Raw genomic sequence first — 15,417 nt, 5'->3', positions numbered from 1 at the left:
TTCAAGAATTATTCACTGAACAGAATTGGGGCCGGCTGCATAAACCGTTCAGACCGGTTTTAAAAACTTAGATTTTTGTATTCAAGAGTGGTCTTAACTTCTTAAATTCAGTTCAGTTGGTTTTATTTGTATTAGAAAGGTAAGACTGCTTACCTAGTTAGTCAAACTAGTTCTTTAAGACTGGATGTTTATGTAGTGCTTTTAAACGGCTTGTGCAATGAATTATTTCGTGATGCACGCCCAGTATATTTTATGCAAGCAGTTTGTTTTCGGTGGATGCTGGTTTGGGAAGCGGGGGGGTGGTGTGTGTGTGTGTGTGTGTGTGTGTGAGATGTTCAATCACTCGCGTGCATTAATAATAAAAGAGCACTTGAAAGCGTGAGGTGCTGCAGGAGACCTGTCTCTCTCCAGGTCTTCTCGTTTCGGTCTGGTCTCCGTCGCTCTCTTTAACTAAACTCTGGGAAGCGTGAGGAGCAGATGTCTGGAGCGAGGCCGTCTGAAGACGTTTAGCCACCCGGTGAGAGTCCGCTCGGTCCCGCTGTAACCTGTCCAACCTTTCTTCTGGGGCTGCGCTCTTCTTAATGCGTTGGTTTGAACCGTTTGCACAAGCTCTCCAGTGAAGAGAGTTGGTATCAGCCTGATGTTGATGTGACGCCTAGGTCTTGTAATAGACCAAGAACTTTCCACCATTTGTTTTTATTCTATGCCCTTTAAGATAATTTTACAGTTTGTTTTTCTATGCGTGTTGCACGAATTGGTTTCGGTGTAACCTCCGGATGAGGACTTGTTATAGGATTAATGTGCTTATTGCATAATTACGTTCATTATTATTTATCATCATAACTACTAATAACAATAACTAATAAAAATTGATGAGGCGTAAATACAAAGTGAGTGAAATGTTCTTGTCAATAATAATGTATGAATAATAGTAGTGTACTTTTTATTACAGGAAAAAATTTTTTCAAACAAATTACAAAACAATTTGCAAACTAAATATGACATAAATTCTTAATAATAATAATAATAATAATAATAATAATAATTTATAAATAGTGCTAAATGACAATAAACAATATAAAGTACAATTTATTTATTAATTTAACTTCTATAATAAAAATAATGACTAGAAATGCAAAGTAAAATATTATTATCATTATTATTATTATTTGTTATTATAATAAAAATTGCTTGTCTTTTCCTTTTTAGCGCTTGTACTCAAGTAATTGAATATAATGAAATTAAGTTTGTATTTATGAATTTATTACACTCTAATTTTTATATTAATTTAGTATTAATATTGTTTATTATTATTAGTAGTAGTAGTAGTAGTAGTAGTAGTAGTAGTATTAATAATAATATTACTCTAATTTGTATAGTAATTGTTTTAAAATTATAATACAAAGTAAATGATGCAAAGCAATTTTTATTTAGTGTCAATAGGTAATAATTATGGTAACCATTATTATTATTAATGGTATAAAATTATTATTCTTGGCAGTATTGTGCTTTTAAGTTTTGAGAAAAAGCCAAAAAGTTTTTAGAATTTTATCTACATTTTTAGATAATATTTTATGGGGCTTTTCTTATGAATCCTCAGCCACGAGGTTTCTTCTTTTGTGTGTAAGTCTCTCTCCATGTTTCCCGTCTCGTCTCTTCCAGGACTGAGGGGTCTGATCAATCTGGGGAACACGTGCTTTATGAACTGCATCGTTCAGGCTCTCACACACACTCCGCTGCTGAGGGACTTCTTCCTGTCCGACCGACACAAGTGTGAGATGCAGTCCAACTCCTGCCTGGTGTGTGAAATGTCTCAGCTCTTTCAGGAGGTGAGCGCTCAACACACATTTCTGCTCGCTTTTGCGACGTTGTAATGTCCCCACAAGTACCTAACAATTATCTGTAAGTCCAAAAGCACTTTTTTTGTGTTTATGAACAGGTTATATTAAGGGAAACTCTTCTGATTTCTACAAATACATGCTCCAGGCTCACAGAGCGCATGAGAGAGAGCTTTCTGTGCTGAATGCCACTATAAGTTTAACAACACAACATCTCTTTTATATCCGGACCGGAGCAAGCGTCTTTCATGTATATATCTCGCGCACATATCATGTCTTCTCCATTTGAAAGATATACAGGGGCACTGATACAGGGCAACATCTGATCATAAAATACAACGACAAAAACAGATTTTAATTCGATGACCAATTTAAAATAATACCAGGCAATTGTATTTTTTAGAAAATATATTAAACATTTTCAAAAGAATTCTCATGGTATATATATATATATATTTTTTTTTGTGCATGCATAAAGCTAAAAGACTATATTTATTTATATTACTCTTGTTTTTAATATTTCTATTACATGTATTTTTTTTGCGTATTTGTACTTTGTAATCTTAAAGATGGTTATGTAAATCCTATAGTGTGTGTGTGTGTGTGTGTGTGTGTGTGTGTACACACGCATGCATTGCATGGGTCAAAATTACTAATTTTTCTTTTATGCCAAAAATCATTAGAATATGAATTAAAAATCATGTTCTGTTATGATATTTTGTCTCAAAACTTCATTTTTGATTAGCAGTATGCATTGCTTTAACTTCTAAAGGTGATTTTTCTCAATATCAGATTTATGTGTTTTAATAATAATATATAAATATATAATATCTTGGCCATGCAAACCGTACATCAGTGGCTATCGAGAGCTTATTTATTCATCCTTTAGATCTGGGTTTAAAGAACTGATCTTTGTTCTCCAGGGATGTATTGTGTGATTGATGAGTGTGCTGTAGGTCAGTGTTTTATTAGCCGCTTGGTCCCTCTACGCTGCCACCTTTCCGGTTTTACATGAGTCTTTCTTCATCCTGCTCTCCTTGGTATGTCCTGTAGTTCTACTCGGGTCACCGCTCTCCTCACATTCCCTTCCGGCTGCTGCACCTCGTCTGGACTCACGCCCGACATCTCGCCGGATACGAGCAGCAGGACGCTCACGAGTTCCTCATCGCTGCTCTGGATGTGCTCCACAGACACTGCAAAGGTACTGCAGCCAATCAGACGCCACCGCCTCGGTGGAGCAGCCAATCAGAGCACAGCTGGGTCAAACCAGTCGAATGTGGGATTTTCCTGCTTGGTGTTTACAAGCTTGTAGCGCCATAACTGTATTCCTGGATTTTTATGCTTTAATTATTATTGTTATTATAAATATGTAGAAATAATAAATTGCTAATAAAATGGTGGCAAATTCTAAATGCTAATATATATATATATATATATATATATATATATATATATATATATATATATATATATATATATATATATATATATATATATTTATTTATTTATTTATTTTTAATTAATTATAATAATAAATTGATAGTACAATTTGAGTAAACAATCAAATTATAATAACTGAAAAAATTCATTACTACATTCAGATGAGACACGTGGGATTTCATATTTATTTTATGAATAATTATATATTAATGGTCAAAGGTGAGGAGTAAACAATAAAAATTGTAATGCTATAAATTATAATAATAATTTCATTCAGGTGAGGCAGATATGGAATTTTCATAGGTGAAATTACTTAATTGTAAAACATGTAAATGCATATTAATCATTATTGTTAATCATCATTTGTTACACAAAAATTCATAAAATAAAACAGTAAATGCTAAATAAATTAATATATATATAATTTTTTTAAATATATACTTTTAGCATTTACTGTTTTATTTTATAATTTATTTTATGTAATAAATTTATTATTAGAGATAAGAAAAGACTATTCTAAATAAATGGATAAAATTACATGTACTAAGAGTTACTAAGAAAAGTTGACAAACGGTAAATAAAGTAATAATGATTAAAAAATGATTAAACAATACAAAATGAATGATTAAAATGGTAATTTATAAATAATATAAAAAATTTTACGTCCCTTTTAGAGTGTTTTTATTTGGTAACCGAACACTACTTGTTTGCTTAACATTTAGCAATTAAAAATGCAGTGCATGTTTTCTGTAGGTACGAGATCTATCATACAGCGGGTTTCATCAACTCTATTTTTTACTGAGCATTTAGACTCATTTTTGCAATTCATTCACCCTGTCTGTGTGCCACGTCTCTACGAACAGAGCTTCTCTGCCAGCTTTCTAAGTTGGAAGGCCGTCTTCATCCAGCAGGACGCTGCAAATCTTTCCGAACTGAGCGAAGCGCAGCATTAGCTAGTTAATCATATTAGTTCCACCTGGCTAGTCTTGAGATGAGATGGGTGGCACGGAGCGGGAAAGGTAAAGAAGGAGGGCTGTGTGACGCGTGTTAATGGTGACAGCTGTGTTTCGGAGCTCATCCGCTGAGTTTAAGATCGAGCTGTTAAACGCCACGTGTGTTGACTCTGAGCCATTGGCTGGACGAGCGCAAAGCCCCGCCCCCGAAGCGATGCCATTGGTGGAGCCGGAGTGGCTGATCTGATGCTCAAAGCAAGCAGTGTTTTGGTAGAACACAAACGACAGATTTACCTTTAAGGCATGGCATTTATTAATCCTCGTATAGTTTCAAACCTGTATGAGTTTCTTTTTCTGCTGAACACACACACACACACACACACACACACACACACAAAGGATGCTCCCAAACTGTTTTTGTGGCCTTTTCTCTCTGCTGTATACATCAGACCATACCAACATTCTTCAAAATATCTTCTTTAGCTGTGTGTGTGTCTCTGTGTGTGTGTGTGTCTCTGTGTGTGTGTGTGTGTGTGTGTGTGTGTGTGTGTAACTGTGAACTGTCCCTTTAAGTTGGACAGACCCTTAATGTAGACATGGGGTTATAAAGTATATATATGTGTAGATGTATGTATTTTAATAATATAAATAAATGAATAAAACCTGGCCTTCATAAAAAGTCATTTTATATTTAATAATATTAACAATAGATATTGTTTATTATCATAAATAGAAATGGTAAAATACTGAATTATTCCAATGAAAAAATATTTTTATTGTAAAAATAAAATCCTTTCTTAAATATTCACAAAATAATATATTATGACAATAATAATAAGTATTACACATTATTGCATTTATTAATAAATGAAGCTATTATACCTGTCATCAATATTACTATTGGAATATTTCACCATAAAACTGAGAAAATATGGAAAATTAAATTTTGTAAAATAAATATATATTCAATGTTAATTTTTTAATATGCTGTAAATATATATATATATATATATATACCTAACCCCACCCTTTAAAGAAAACGACTGGCAATTTTTTAATTTCATACACCTTTTTTTTTTTTTTTTTAAGCCAGGAAGTATCTTCAAATGCCTTGTATACTTTGTAGTGCCCATGTCATTATACACATTTGTGTTCTCTTATACCATATACCCCAGTACACACACACACACACACACACACACACACAGGTATATTAACACATACATGTGTAGATATATAGACGTAGAAGGAAGACTTGCAGCGCTGTACGACTGTCAGTGGTTCTCATGTGAGAGTTGTTCATTCGTAGATTCGTGACTCTGTAGGAAACGTTTCCTGTGACAAACCTTAAACGGCGACGGTGCGCATGAATGCAGAGTCAGGGTCAGAGAGTGGGAGAATCAGAGGCTCTGGAGAGGAAGAGACGGACCTCAGTCTTCCTCCTGCAGTGTGAAAGTGAAGGGAGGGGTGTTTCTGCAGCAAACCGAGCGCTGCTTTCTAATCAGACCTTCTCTTTCTCTCTCTCTCTGTGTGTGTGTGTGTGCGTGTGCGTGTGCGTGTGTGTGCGTGCGTGCGCGCGTGTGTGTTCATATGCTGCTTCCATGTCCGCTAAGGAGATGACAATGGGAAAAAAGCCAACAACCCAAACCACTGCAACTGCATCATTGACCAAATCTTCACGGGAGGCCTGCAGTCTGACGTCACCTGCCAAGTCTGCCAGTAAGAGACCGTGTCCTGTCCGTCGTTCATGCATCCGTTCTTGCTTGAGTGGATGCATCTAGCTGAAAGTGTCGATGCGCTATTCTGCTAGTTTGTGAATGAGCTATTGTTTTAAAGGGACAGTTCACCCGAAAATGTTTCTCGCTATTTTTTTGCATGTGCAAAATACATTTTAACCTAATTAAATATTAAACTAAATTTATTTTTTGCACAAAATATTGGGAGATTATTTATTAGATAATTGAATTATATTTTTTTTATATTGTGCATACAAATATAATAATAAAAACATCTTTCATTGTCGTTTTTAAATATACACAGTATTTAAATATTAAATACGTAGTTTAACAGCAGAAAATGTTGGATGAAATATATTTGAAAATAGATGCATGTAGAAAAATATATTATTATAGATGCATTATTATTATATACAGTCAGCATTTAATTTCGAGGTCAATGCGTGGTTATCTTAGAAGGCTGCGTAATTATCCTTATATTTTGAAACGTCGTCCAATCTGCGGTGCCTTAAAATGCTCCCTACGTAGGCAGCGCACTATGTTTTGGGGCACAGCCGGTGTCTATCCTGCATGTCCTGCGTGAAGCGCTCGGGTCGCCGATGCTCCTCAGCGCCACCCCGTGTTCAACAGCGGCGTCTCGGCTACTCGGGTGCCTCTGCATCCATCAAGTGGAGTTTTAACGTCTTTTCAGGCTGTGCAGCACAAGAACTGACGAGCAGATAGATTATTGGGGAGCACAAAACCAGTCAAACGCGTTTCAATGGGCTGTCCAGCTGTAGAAAATGTAAAAAAAAAAAAAAAAAAAAAAGCGGACGCGCTTAAATCTTTATTGAATAATTGTGTATTCATACAATATTTGATAGAAATAGAAATACGTAGTAGATGCACATCGGCTGTTTCTCATCAGTTTGCAAATGCATGCCTACTAACTCTCAGATTTAGTATGTTAGGGTAGTTTTAGGTTTAGTAGAAGTTTCTGAAGAGTTCCTTTTTAAATTATCGATGCTACTGGTCTGATTGGATTCACTGGTTTATGCTAAGCTAAGCTAAAAGTGCTCTGTTGTCTCGTCCGCAGCGGGGTTTCCACGACGATAGACCCGTTCTGGGACATCAGCCTGGACCTGCCGGGGTCGTCCACCCCGTTCTGGCCGCTCAGCCCGGGCAGCGACGGCAGCGTGGTGAACGGAGACAGTCACCCGAGCGGAGCCACCACGCTCACAGACTGCCTGCGCAGGTACAGACGCTCCGGCTCGCTCCGGACCGCGCCGCCGGCCAGCGCCACTGACTCACGCTTCTGCGTTGCAGGTTCACTCGGCCCGAACACTTAGGGAGCAGCGCCAAGATCAAATGCAGCGGTTGCCATAGTTACCAGGAGTCCACCAAGCAGCTGACGATGAAGAGGCTTCCCATCGTGGCGTGTTTCCACCTCAAAGTGAGTCCGCGGGCTTTTAAGGGCCGCGTTACGCATCGAAGTGAGCGACGTCGTCATCGATCGTCTGTGTGGTATCTGAACGGCTGCACGTTCACCGTTAATGTTATATTCTCAAATGTAATTGTAGAAGCTGATGATAACGGAGATGATTATAGTAATGTTAAAGGTTATAGCCACTAAAGCAGTGACGAGATCTCGCGAACTTGGCGAATTTTTTATTCTGCTTCGAAAAGTTGATTTACGGAGGTTTTTGTTGAATTAAAATACAGTTTTTCGATGTTTCATCATCAAGGATTTATTTACTGTGACTACTGTTATTAATATTAAATCATAATATTTTATATTTATTAATATTAAATTATAAATGTATAGAAAATCACAATTTAATACTGTATATTGTGAAAAAAGTTATGCACCGTAATTATTTTGTTCCATAATTCACAATTTACTTTTTCATTATTATTATTATTATTATTATTACTGTAATGTTTTGTTTTATAAAACTAGCATCGAATTGTATTATTATTATTTATTATAATTATATTAATAATAAATGTGAATTGTTTAGAAAAATTAAACGCTATACTACTGTTTACTATTTAAGACAAAATTACTTCACACATTTTAGATAATCAACAATAATAATAATATTATTACTGCATTCATATCTAATTTTATTATATTTGTTTTATACACTTCTAGCATTTATATAATTGAATATTAATTATTTAATATTGGTAACAGTAATGTTATTATTATTATATTAAATAGGGAATGTTTAAAAATATTAAAGTTGTGCTATTTAAAGCAAAACGTTTATTATTATTATTATTATTATTTATAGTAGTATCATTGCCACTGCTAATGTAAATACATTTTATTATATTATTTGTTTTAACCAGAGAAGCATCGGACATCAATTTCAATAATATACATTTCTTGTTTTATTAAAAGAAAATGTTCAATAATAAAAGCAAATATGTCAACGCTGTTCATTTAGGCATTATTGACAAGAACACTAGCATGATAATCCTCTATTAAGTAGTGTTTGTATGCTGAAGCCGGCCGGGTGTTGCTGGGCGAGTCTGTTTCTTTAGTTTCTGTGTGTTTGATTCGCTCCAGCGGTTCGAACATTCGGCGAAGCTCCGGCGGAAGATCACCACCTACGTGTCCTTTCCTCTAGAGCTGGACATGACGCCCTTCATGGCCTCCAGGTACGAGACCGAACGAGCACGACACGTTTATTGTCTTTATTAGATGCATTTGAATGCTAAGGCGAACGCTTCAATCTGATTGGCTCATTTTTAATCCACTATCATTTTGACACGACCCTTTTGACACGACCCTTTTCTTTAAAAGTGTGAGCTTTTAATGACGCTTCTTCGAAGCTTTTAAAATCCAGACATTATTGGTAGCGTTATTGATTTACTGTTTATGCAATCAGTTTATTATTTATTGAATAGAAGTACATTTGGTCAAATTATTTATTTGCCGCTTTTTGAGCATTTCCAGCACATTTTGACTGCTGTAATACAGTAAATAGAGCTGAAAACGATTCAGAATAAAAGTTTGCATGCTAACAGTGTATATTTATCATGTATAGACACACACACCCGTATGCTGGATGTTAATGGGATTGTTTAAATGTTGTTTACTTGCGAATACATACAGTACGTTTTAAGTGCCAGTTGTAATATTAAATTGAGAAAATCGCCTTAAAGTTGTCTAAATGAAGTTTTTAGTGATGCATATTACTAATCAGAAATGAGGTTTTGATATTGATGGTATAAAAAAAAAAAAAAGACTAAATATCATCGTGGAACGTGACTTTTGACATAAAGCAAAAATCTGAAATTTTGACCCCCATATATATACACCCCTGTGCTTTTTCTGACTGCTTTTGTGCTCCAGCGTCTCAAATATAGTGTGTGAAAAATTTTTTATTTTGAATCCGTTAACTAGCTATCAATGTTATCACAGTATTGTTAAAAAATAAGCTGGAAATGTGCAAAACGTTAGTCAAAATCAGCAAGGAGTAAGCACAAGGGCTTTCGGTTAGCGGAAACGCGTGGCTTTGTATAACCCTGAGAGTTGCTCGTGTCTCCGGTGTGTCTCGCAGTAAAGAGAGCCGGATGAACGGTCAGTACCAGCAGCCCGTCGACTCGCTGAACAACGACAACAAGTGAGTGAACGACTCCCGCGTTCAGTGTGACGAGTGTGAGGAGCGGCCCGGTGACGCGTGCGCGTGTGTGTGTGTGTGTGTGTGTGTGTGTCTGCCGCAGGTACTCTCTGTTCGCGGTGGTCAATCATCAGGGCACGCTGGAGAGCGGCCACTACACCACCTTCATCCGCCAGCACAAGGACCAGTGGTTTAAATGTGATGACGCCATTATCACTAAAGCCAGCATTAAAGACGTTCTGGACAGCGAGGGGTCAGTGTCACACACACACACACACACACACACACACACCAGTGACACTGCAGCACTAAATACCAAACCAAACACTCATTCCTTATTATTTTCAGTAGCAGCTTTACTGTATTTATACTTGTTTTGGTTTACACACTTTAGCAAATTATTATTTTTTCCTAATAAACAGTTATTATAACTGATGATATAATATAAAAAAATTATAAAAATGATCAAATAAATATAAATATTGATACATTTAGAAACAAAAAATGTTTTCACAAATTCCTTTAACAATATTGTTATTTTTACTATTTTATATTTGATTTTTACTAGCAATACTGTATTACTATTGTATTGTACTTTCCCTTTAAGTAAAGAAATATTTTTCTTATTACATTTTTTTACTTTTTATTCACTTTAAAATATATATATATATATATATATATATATATATATATATATATATATATATATATATATATATATATATATATAAAACAGTAACTGAAATTTTATAAAAATGAAAAATATAAAATTACTAAAGGAATAGTTCACCCAAGAAAAATCGTGTCATCACTTACTCATCCTCAAGTGTTTCAAGAGCTGTATGAATTTTTTTCTTCTGCCGATATTTTGAAGAAGGTTTGGGTCAGTGTACTAGCATCAGGAAATAAGTACAGTAAACCTACAAAAAAATCAGTTTTGCACTTGGTGGGAAAGTTAGGGACCTGTTTAGTGGTACGAGGCTGTAAGGGGTGGGTCAACTGTGTAATTACAAATTAATTACATATAGGTATTTTTAAAAGTACAAGTACGATGTAAAAACATGCATGTACAAAATAAGTGCATTTATACCAAATGATCGTAGTTAAGCTCACCTAATGCAGGCGGTCACCATCGACTTCCATAGAAGTACAATAGAAGTGAATGGTGACCCAAAACAGCCTGAATACAAGCTTTGTTCAAAATAATCGACCTGTTGTGTTCAGGAGAAGACATTCATACAGGTTTAGAAAAACTCAAGGGTGATTAAATGATGACATTTTTCGGTTTTGGGTGAATGATTTCTTTAATAACCATAAAATGTCAAAGATATCAAATGCCTCTATTATTATTAATATTAATATTATTAATAATATTATTACTACTAATATTATTATTAATAATAATAATAGTAGTGTTAATATTATTATTATTATTATTACTACTATTATTATTAATATTAGTACTAATATTATTATTAATATTACTACTATTATTATTATTAATTATTATTATTATTATTATTATTATTATTATTATTATTATTATTATTGATAAAACTACTAGTGTTATTATTAATAGTATTATTGTTATTATTGTTATTATTATTGTATTATTAATAATAATATTACTAATATTGCTATTATTATTATTATTATTATTATTATTAATATTGCTATTATTATTATTATTACTAATATTTTTACACTGCTGTTTCTAAAAGATGTTTCCTGTTTTGCAGGTACTTGTTATTTTACCATAAGCAGTTCCTTGAATATGAATAACGGCGCAGCAGGAGCGTCCGAGTCGAAGCTGTGAAGAGGATCCTAAGAGTGACGTCCAGCCTGACACACGACAGCTGGAGAGACACACAGACGCAGCCTGCTCACCGAAGAACAGCTAGACCACCTAGAGTCAAAAAAAAAAAGAAAAGAAAAAAAAAAGTGACACAGCTAAACCAATCTGCACTGAGCAACCGGAGCATACTTGACAGGAAGCGGAGGAGCTGACGGAGGAAGCTCACTACAGACACAGACTGACATCTCAGCACTCGTTTCACTCGCTTGCGTTTTCTCCCAGAAACCAATCGCAAAACATTCACGGGCGTCGCGTTTTCTCATCCTCCTCCGATTTATTCTTTTTTTTTTTGTTTGTTTTTTGAGAAGTACATGAGGGGAAAATATTCCTTTTTTTATTTCTTCGTATGCATTATCGATGTACTGAATGCAACAGAAAGGTGTTATTGACTTCAGTGTAAACCTGTTATCGTCGTTCGTCGCTTGAGTTTGGAAACCCTGTCCTCGTCCAGCACTTTTCTGTTTTTTTTTTTCGTCCGCCGGCCTCGTTCTCCTCGTCTTTTTGTTTTTTTTTTTTTTCCTCCGGGCTGGAAATCTCACTCGCACACGCAAATCTATATATAAATCTATTTTTATAAGTCATGGCTTTCTGTTCCCGTGTCCTGTCCCCTCATCTCTTCTCTCTTCACGTGCTCGGGTGTGAACGGAAAGAAGGTGTTTGTGCTTCGTCTCGCATCTTTAGTCTTTGGTTGGACTTGGTTTGGGTCGTGTTTCAGATGCTTTGTGAATGAAGACGTTTTCCTTTTGTGTGTGTGATGCCTGTCGCCACCACGGCTTGATTCAGCAGTGTTATCCTCAGCCACGTGTGTGTGTGTGAGTGTGTGTGTGAGCGTGTGTGTGTGTGTGTGTGCGCGCATGCAGGTATGTGTGCACCTGTGTGTCGGTGGTGTTAGTGAGTGTGTGTGTGTGTGTGTGTGTGTGTGTACTGAATCAGTACTCAAACTTGGCATGCTGTTTAAACTGGATGCTAAAAGACTTTGGGGAGGATTTTATAAATGTTAATTATGTATCTATGTATAGTATGTATGTATGTAATGTATGTAAAAGGAAATCAATGGAAAAAAAAAAATGGTGAAGAAAAAGCGCTGTGTGGTGTGATTGGTTCTCGGCCGGACGGAGCTCAGGCTTTCTCTGAATCCGTTGAATCCTGGTTTCTCTTCATTTTAGATGAAACGACGCTAAAGGCATTGTTTTTTTGCACAAAGCATTGCTTTTCATCCAGAATTTGGCTCGTATTTCTTCCGTAACGCAGATAAGTGCAGGACAAAAAAAACCCAAAATGCACGTTTTACCGTTTCGTATATTTGCGTCTAGATTTCAGTATCGGGCCTCGTCTTATTGTTCTTATAAAGGTTTTTACTAAAGGGATCGTTTCTATAACATTCACTTGCTCTTATGCAACATTACCAAAAAAATGCAATGTTTGTGCTTTTATTAAAAATGATAAAAGCAAACATTACAAATACTTTCTGTATGAAAATATCATCAAAATCAAACCACAATTCGGCTGTTTTGAGAAATGTATGCAAATGCATAAATATAGATGCCTGTGCATTTTAACACTCTTTTATCTTTATCTTCTGTTCGTCAAGACTGCATTTATTTGATTAAAAAAAATTACATTTTTACAACAAAATTATGGTTTTGTATTTTAAAGTGTAATAAAATAGAATCTATTCACACCATCCTTCAGAAATCATTCTAATTATATATATATATATAGTTAATATAATTTTTATAATTTTAATATATATTTTGGCACCCGTGATACTTCTGTCTGTCTTTAGATGAATGTAAATTTAAAAAGAATGCTTTTATAACGATTTAAGTCTTTACTTAAACTTTTACTTTAACTTTCTATCAATTTAAGACGCGAATAAAAGTAGTAATTAAAAAAGAAAAAGCACTAACTTCAAAATGTTACTAAAGATTTATATTCCTGTCTTTTTTCTGTATTTCTAATCAAATAAATGCAGCAGTGATGAGCAGAAGAAACGTATGAAAGTAAGATAAAGTTGCGTGAGAAGTTTTAAAAAGTCGTTTGACGTCATTAATATATAATATAATCCTGTAGTATGGTAGCATATGTGAGTCTGGGCTTATATTTTACTTCAACAGCAAAGCAGAATGTTCTGGAAGAGAAATAGATTTTTTTCTTTGTTTTTATGAGTCTTCCTCAATACCTTGAACCCCAGCGTTGTTAAATGATGAAATGGTTACAGTACTCTGCTGCATAATGTACATCGGTGGCTAAATATCTGTTACAGATCAGTGTGTTTCACTCTTAATTCTCCAGTTCAACCAATCAGAGAAGTCACGGTTACCATGGAAACCAGAAAACTGCTGGCTTGTGACTTGAAGTTAAGTTTTAGATCAGTTTTATTTTTACTTTTTTGCCTTTTATTTTACATGAAAGAGAAGGCGCAACAAATCTCAAATGTTACTATACCTTTTAGTTAACTTCATGCTGAAATTATCAATGAAGTTACAATATGTAGTTTTATTTATTATTTGTGTAAACAATAAATATATATATATATATATATATATATATATATATATATATATAGTTATATATATAGTTTTATATATATAGTTTTTATATATTATATATAGTTATATATAATAGCATTATACGCACACACACATACGTATATATATATATATATGCTTGTATATGTATGTATTTTATATATATAATTATACACGTATACAAACAACACACAATCATTTTTAATTTTCTGAATGAAAGGAGAGGTACTTTCAGAGTCAAAAGGCCTTCAAAGTGTGTAAAAATACAGCATTTATTAAAACTAAGCTGAAGTTACTTTTCCATAGGAATTCTGTCATGCGTACAGTCCTCGCTTCACATGCTGGTCTGCGTCGGCGAGCAGATGATCCGGAGCGCTCGGCTCTTATCCCTGTGTGTGTGGAGCGGGTCCGAGTGCTCGGAGAAACAGTAGACGCAGGTTTCTGTGGCCCTCGGCCGCTCCTGAGTCACGCTGCCCTCCTGAGTCACTTCATCTGACCGAGCCATCAGAGAATCTACAAACACGTACAACACTAAATCAAGAACATCTCGTCCGAACCAGGACATAAATACATACAGTAACACTCTTCATTTAAATGTTTTAAGTTGTTCTTGTAACAGCAAATGACATTTATGAACGCCGTTCTAGCGTACGGACGCAGGCTACTGTCCATAAGTATTAAAAATATAATAATTATACAGAGACAAAATTTTAAAAAGGTTAAAATAATGATATGACCTTGGATGATGATTATTATTATTTGGTATTGTGTCTTTATTTAGTTTTTATTTTTTGTAAACTAGATAGATAGATAGATAGATAGATAGATAGATAGATAGATAGATAGACAGATAGACAGATAGATAGATAGATAGATAGATAGATAGATAGATAGATAGATAGATAGATAGATAGATAGATAGATAGATAGATAGATAGATAGATAGATAGATAGATAGATACGTTTTTGGAGAATATGGGATACTTGGTGTAGCTGCATCATATGAATCACCTTCGGAGGATTGTCCGAGTTTATTGGGCTGTTGTTTCTTGGTGTCCAGCTGTTGCTGGCTCTCTTGAGCAGCTCTCTTGAGCAGCAGAAGGACAGCAGCGGTCAGTGTGAACATCAGCACTATGATGCAGAGGCCTAGCAGCGAGTAAAGCAGCGCCTCCGAGTACAGCGCTGATCCGGACACGGGGCGCCCTCTGCCGGGGAGAAGCGGCCTCTGCGTCCCGATCTCCGCTCCTCTGCCTGGATCACAGAGACAGCGATCACAGCCCCCCAAAAACGACTTACAGCCCACATTCAAGTCATTTTTATTTGGTTGAAGATTTAAAAACTTTTTTTTTCATCCTTTACGAAAATGAACCATACTACAAATGAAAAAAAAAAAAACTAAACAACTAAACATGGTTTAACCATAGTATTTGTAGTATACCACGGCTACTATTCT

At 35.1% G+C, this 15,417-nt stretch overlaps 2 protein-coding genes across 4 annotated transcripts in view; one reads left to right on the top strand and one right to left on the bottom strand.

The window, feature by feature from the left end:
- usp22 (ubiquitin specific peptidase 22) overlaps positions 1-12,514 on the top strand; it is a 33,120-nt gene extending 20,606 nt beyond the window's left edge. Inside the window, exons 5-13 of one of the 3 annotated variants that reach the window (XM_043230981.1) lie at positions 1,663-1,829; positions 2,892-3,039; positions 5,845-5,950; positions 7,043-7,201; positions 7,273-7,399; positions 8,522-8,613; positions 9,519-9,581; positions 9,682-9,831; positions 11,318-12,514. In XM_043230981.1, the coding sequence (XP_043086916.1) occupies positions 1,663-1,829; positions 2,892-3,039; positions 5,845-5,950; positions 7,043-7,201; positions 7,273-7,399; positions 8,522-8,613; positions 9,519-9,581; positions 9,682-9,831; positions 11,318-11,360 (1,055 nt within the window). In that variant the 3' untranslated portion in view covers positions 11,361-12,514. The remainder of the gene's footprint in view (positions 1-1,662; positions 1,830-2,891; positions 3,040-5,844; positions 5,951-7,042; positions 7,202-7,272; positions 7,400-8,521; positions 8,614-9,518; positions 9,582-9,681; positions 9,832-11,317) is intronic. The other 2 variants (XM_043230982.1, XM_043230983.1) reach the window with 2 other exon arrangements.
- Positions 12,515-14,218: 1,704 nt separating this feature from the next.
- LOC122333375 (tumor necrosis factor receptor superfamily member 13B) overlaps positions 14,219-15,417 on the bottom strand; it is a 2,817-nt gene continuing 1,618 nt past the window's right edge. The window contains exons 4-5 of the mRNA XM_043230949.1: positions 14,976-15,215; positions 14,219-14,477 (exon numbers count right to left, since the gene is read on the bottom strand). Of these exons, the coding sequence (XP_043086884.1) occupies positions 14,299-14,477; positions 14,976-15,215 (419 nt within the window). The 3' untranslated portion in view covers positions 14,219-14,298. The remainder of the gene's footprint in view (positions 14,478-14,975; positions 15,216-15,417) is intronic.

This window comes from Puntigrus tetrazona, unplaced genomic scaffold (genome assembly GCF_018831695.1).
Source record: "Puntigrus tetrazona isolate hp1 unplaced genomic scaffold, ASM1883169v1 S000000270, whole genome shotgun sequence".
Taxonomy (NCBI): Eukaryota; Metazoa; Chordata; class Actinopteri; order Cypriniformes; family Cyprinidae; genus Puntigrus; species Puntigrus tetrazona.
The sequence above is the reverse complement of the archived record's forward strand: the minus strand, read 5'-3'. Positions and strand labels throughout refer to the sequence as shown.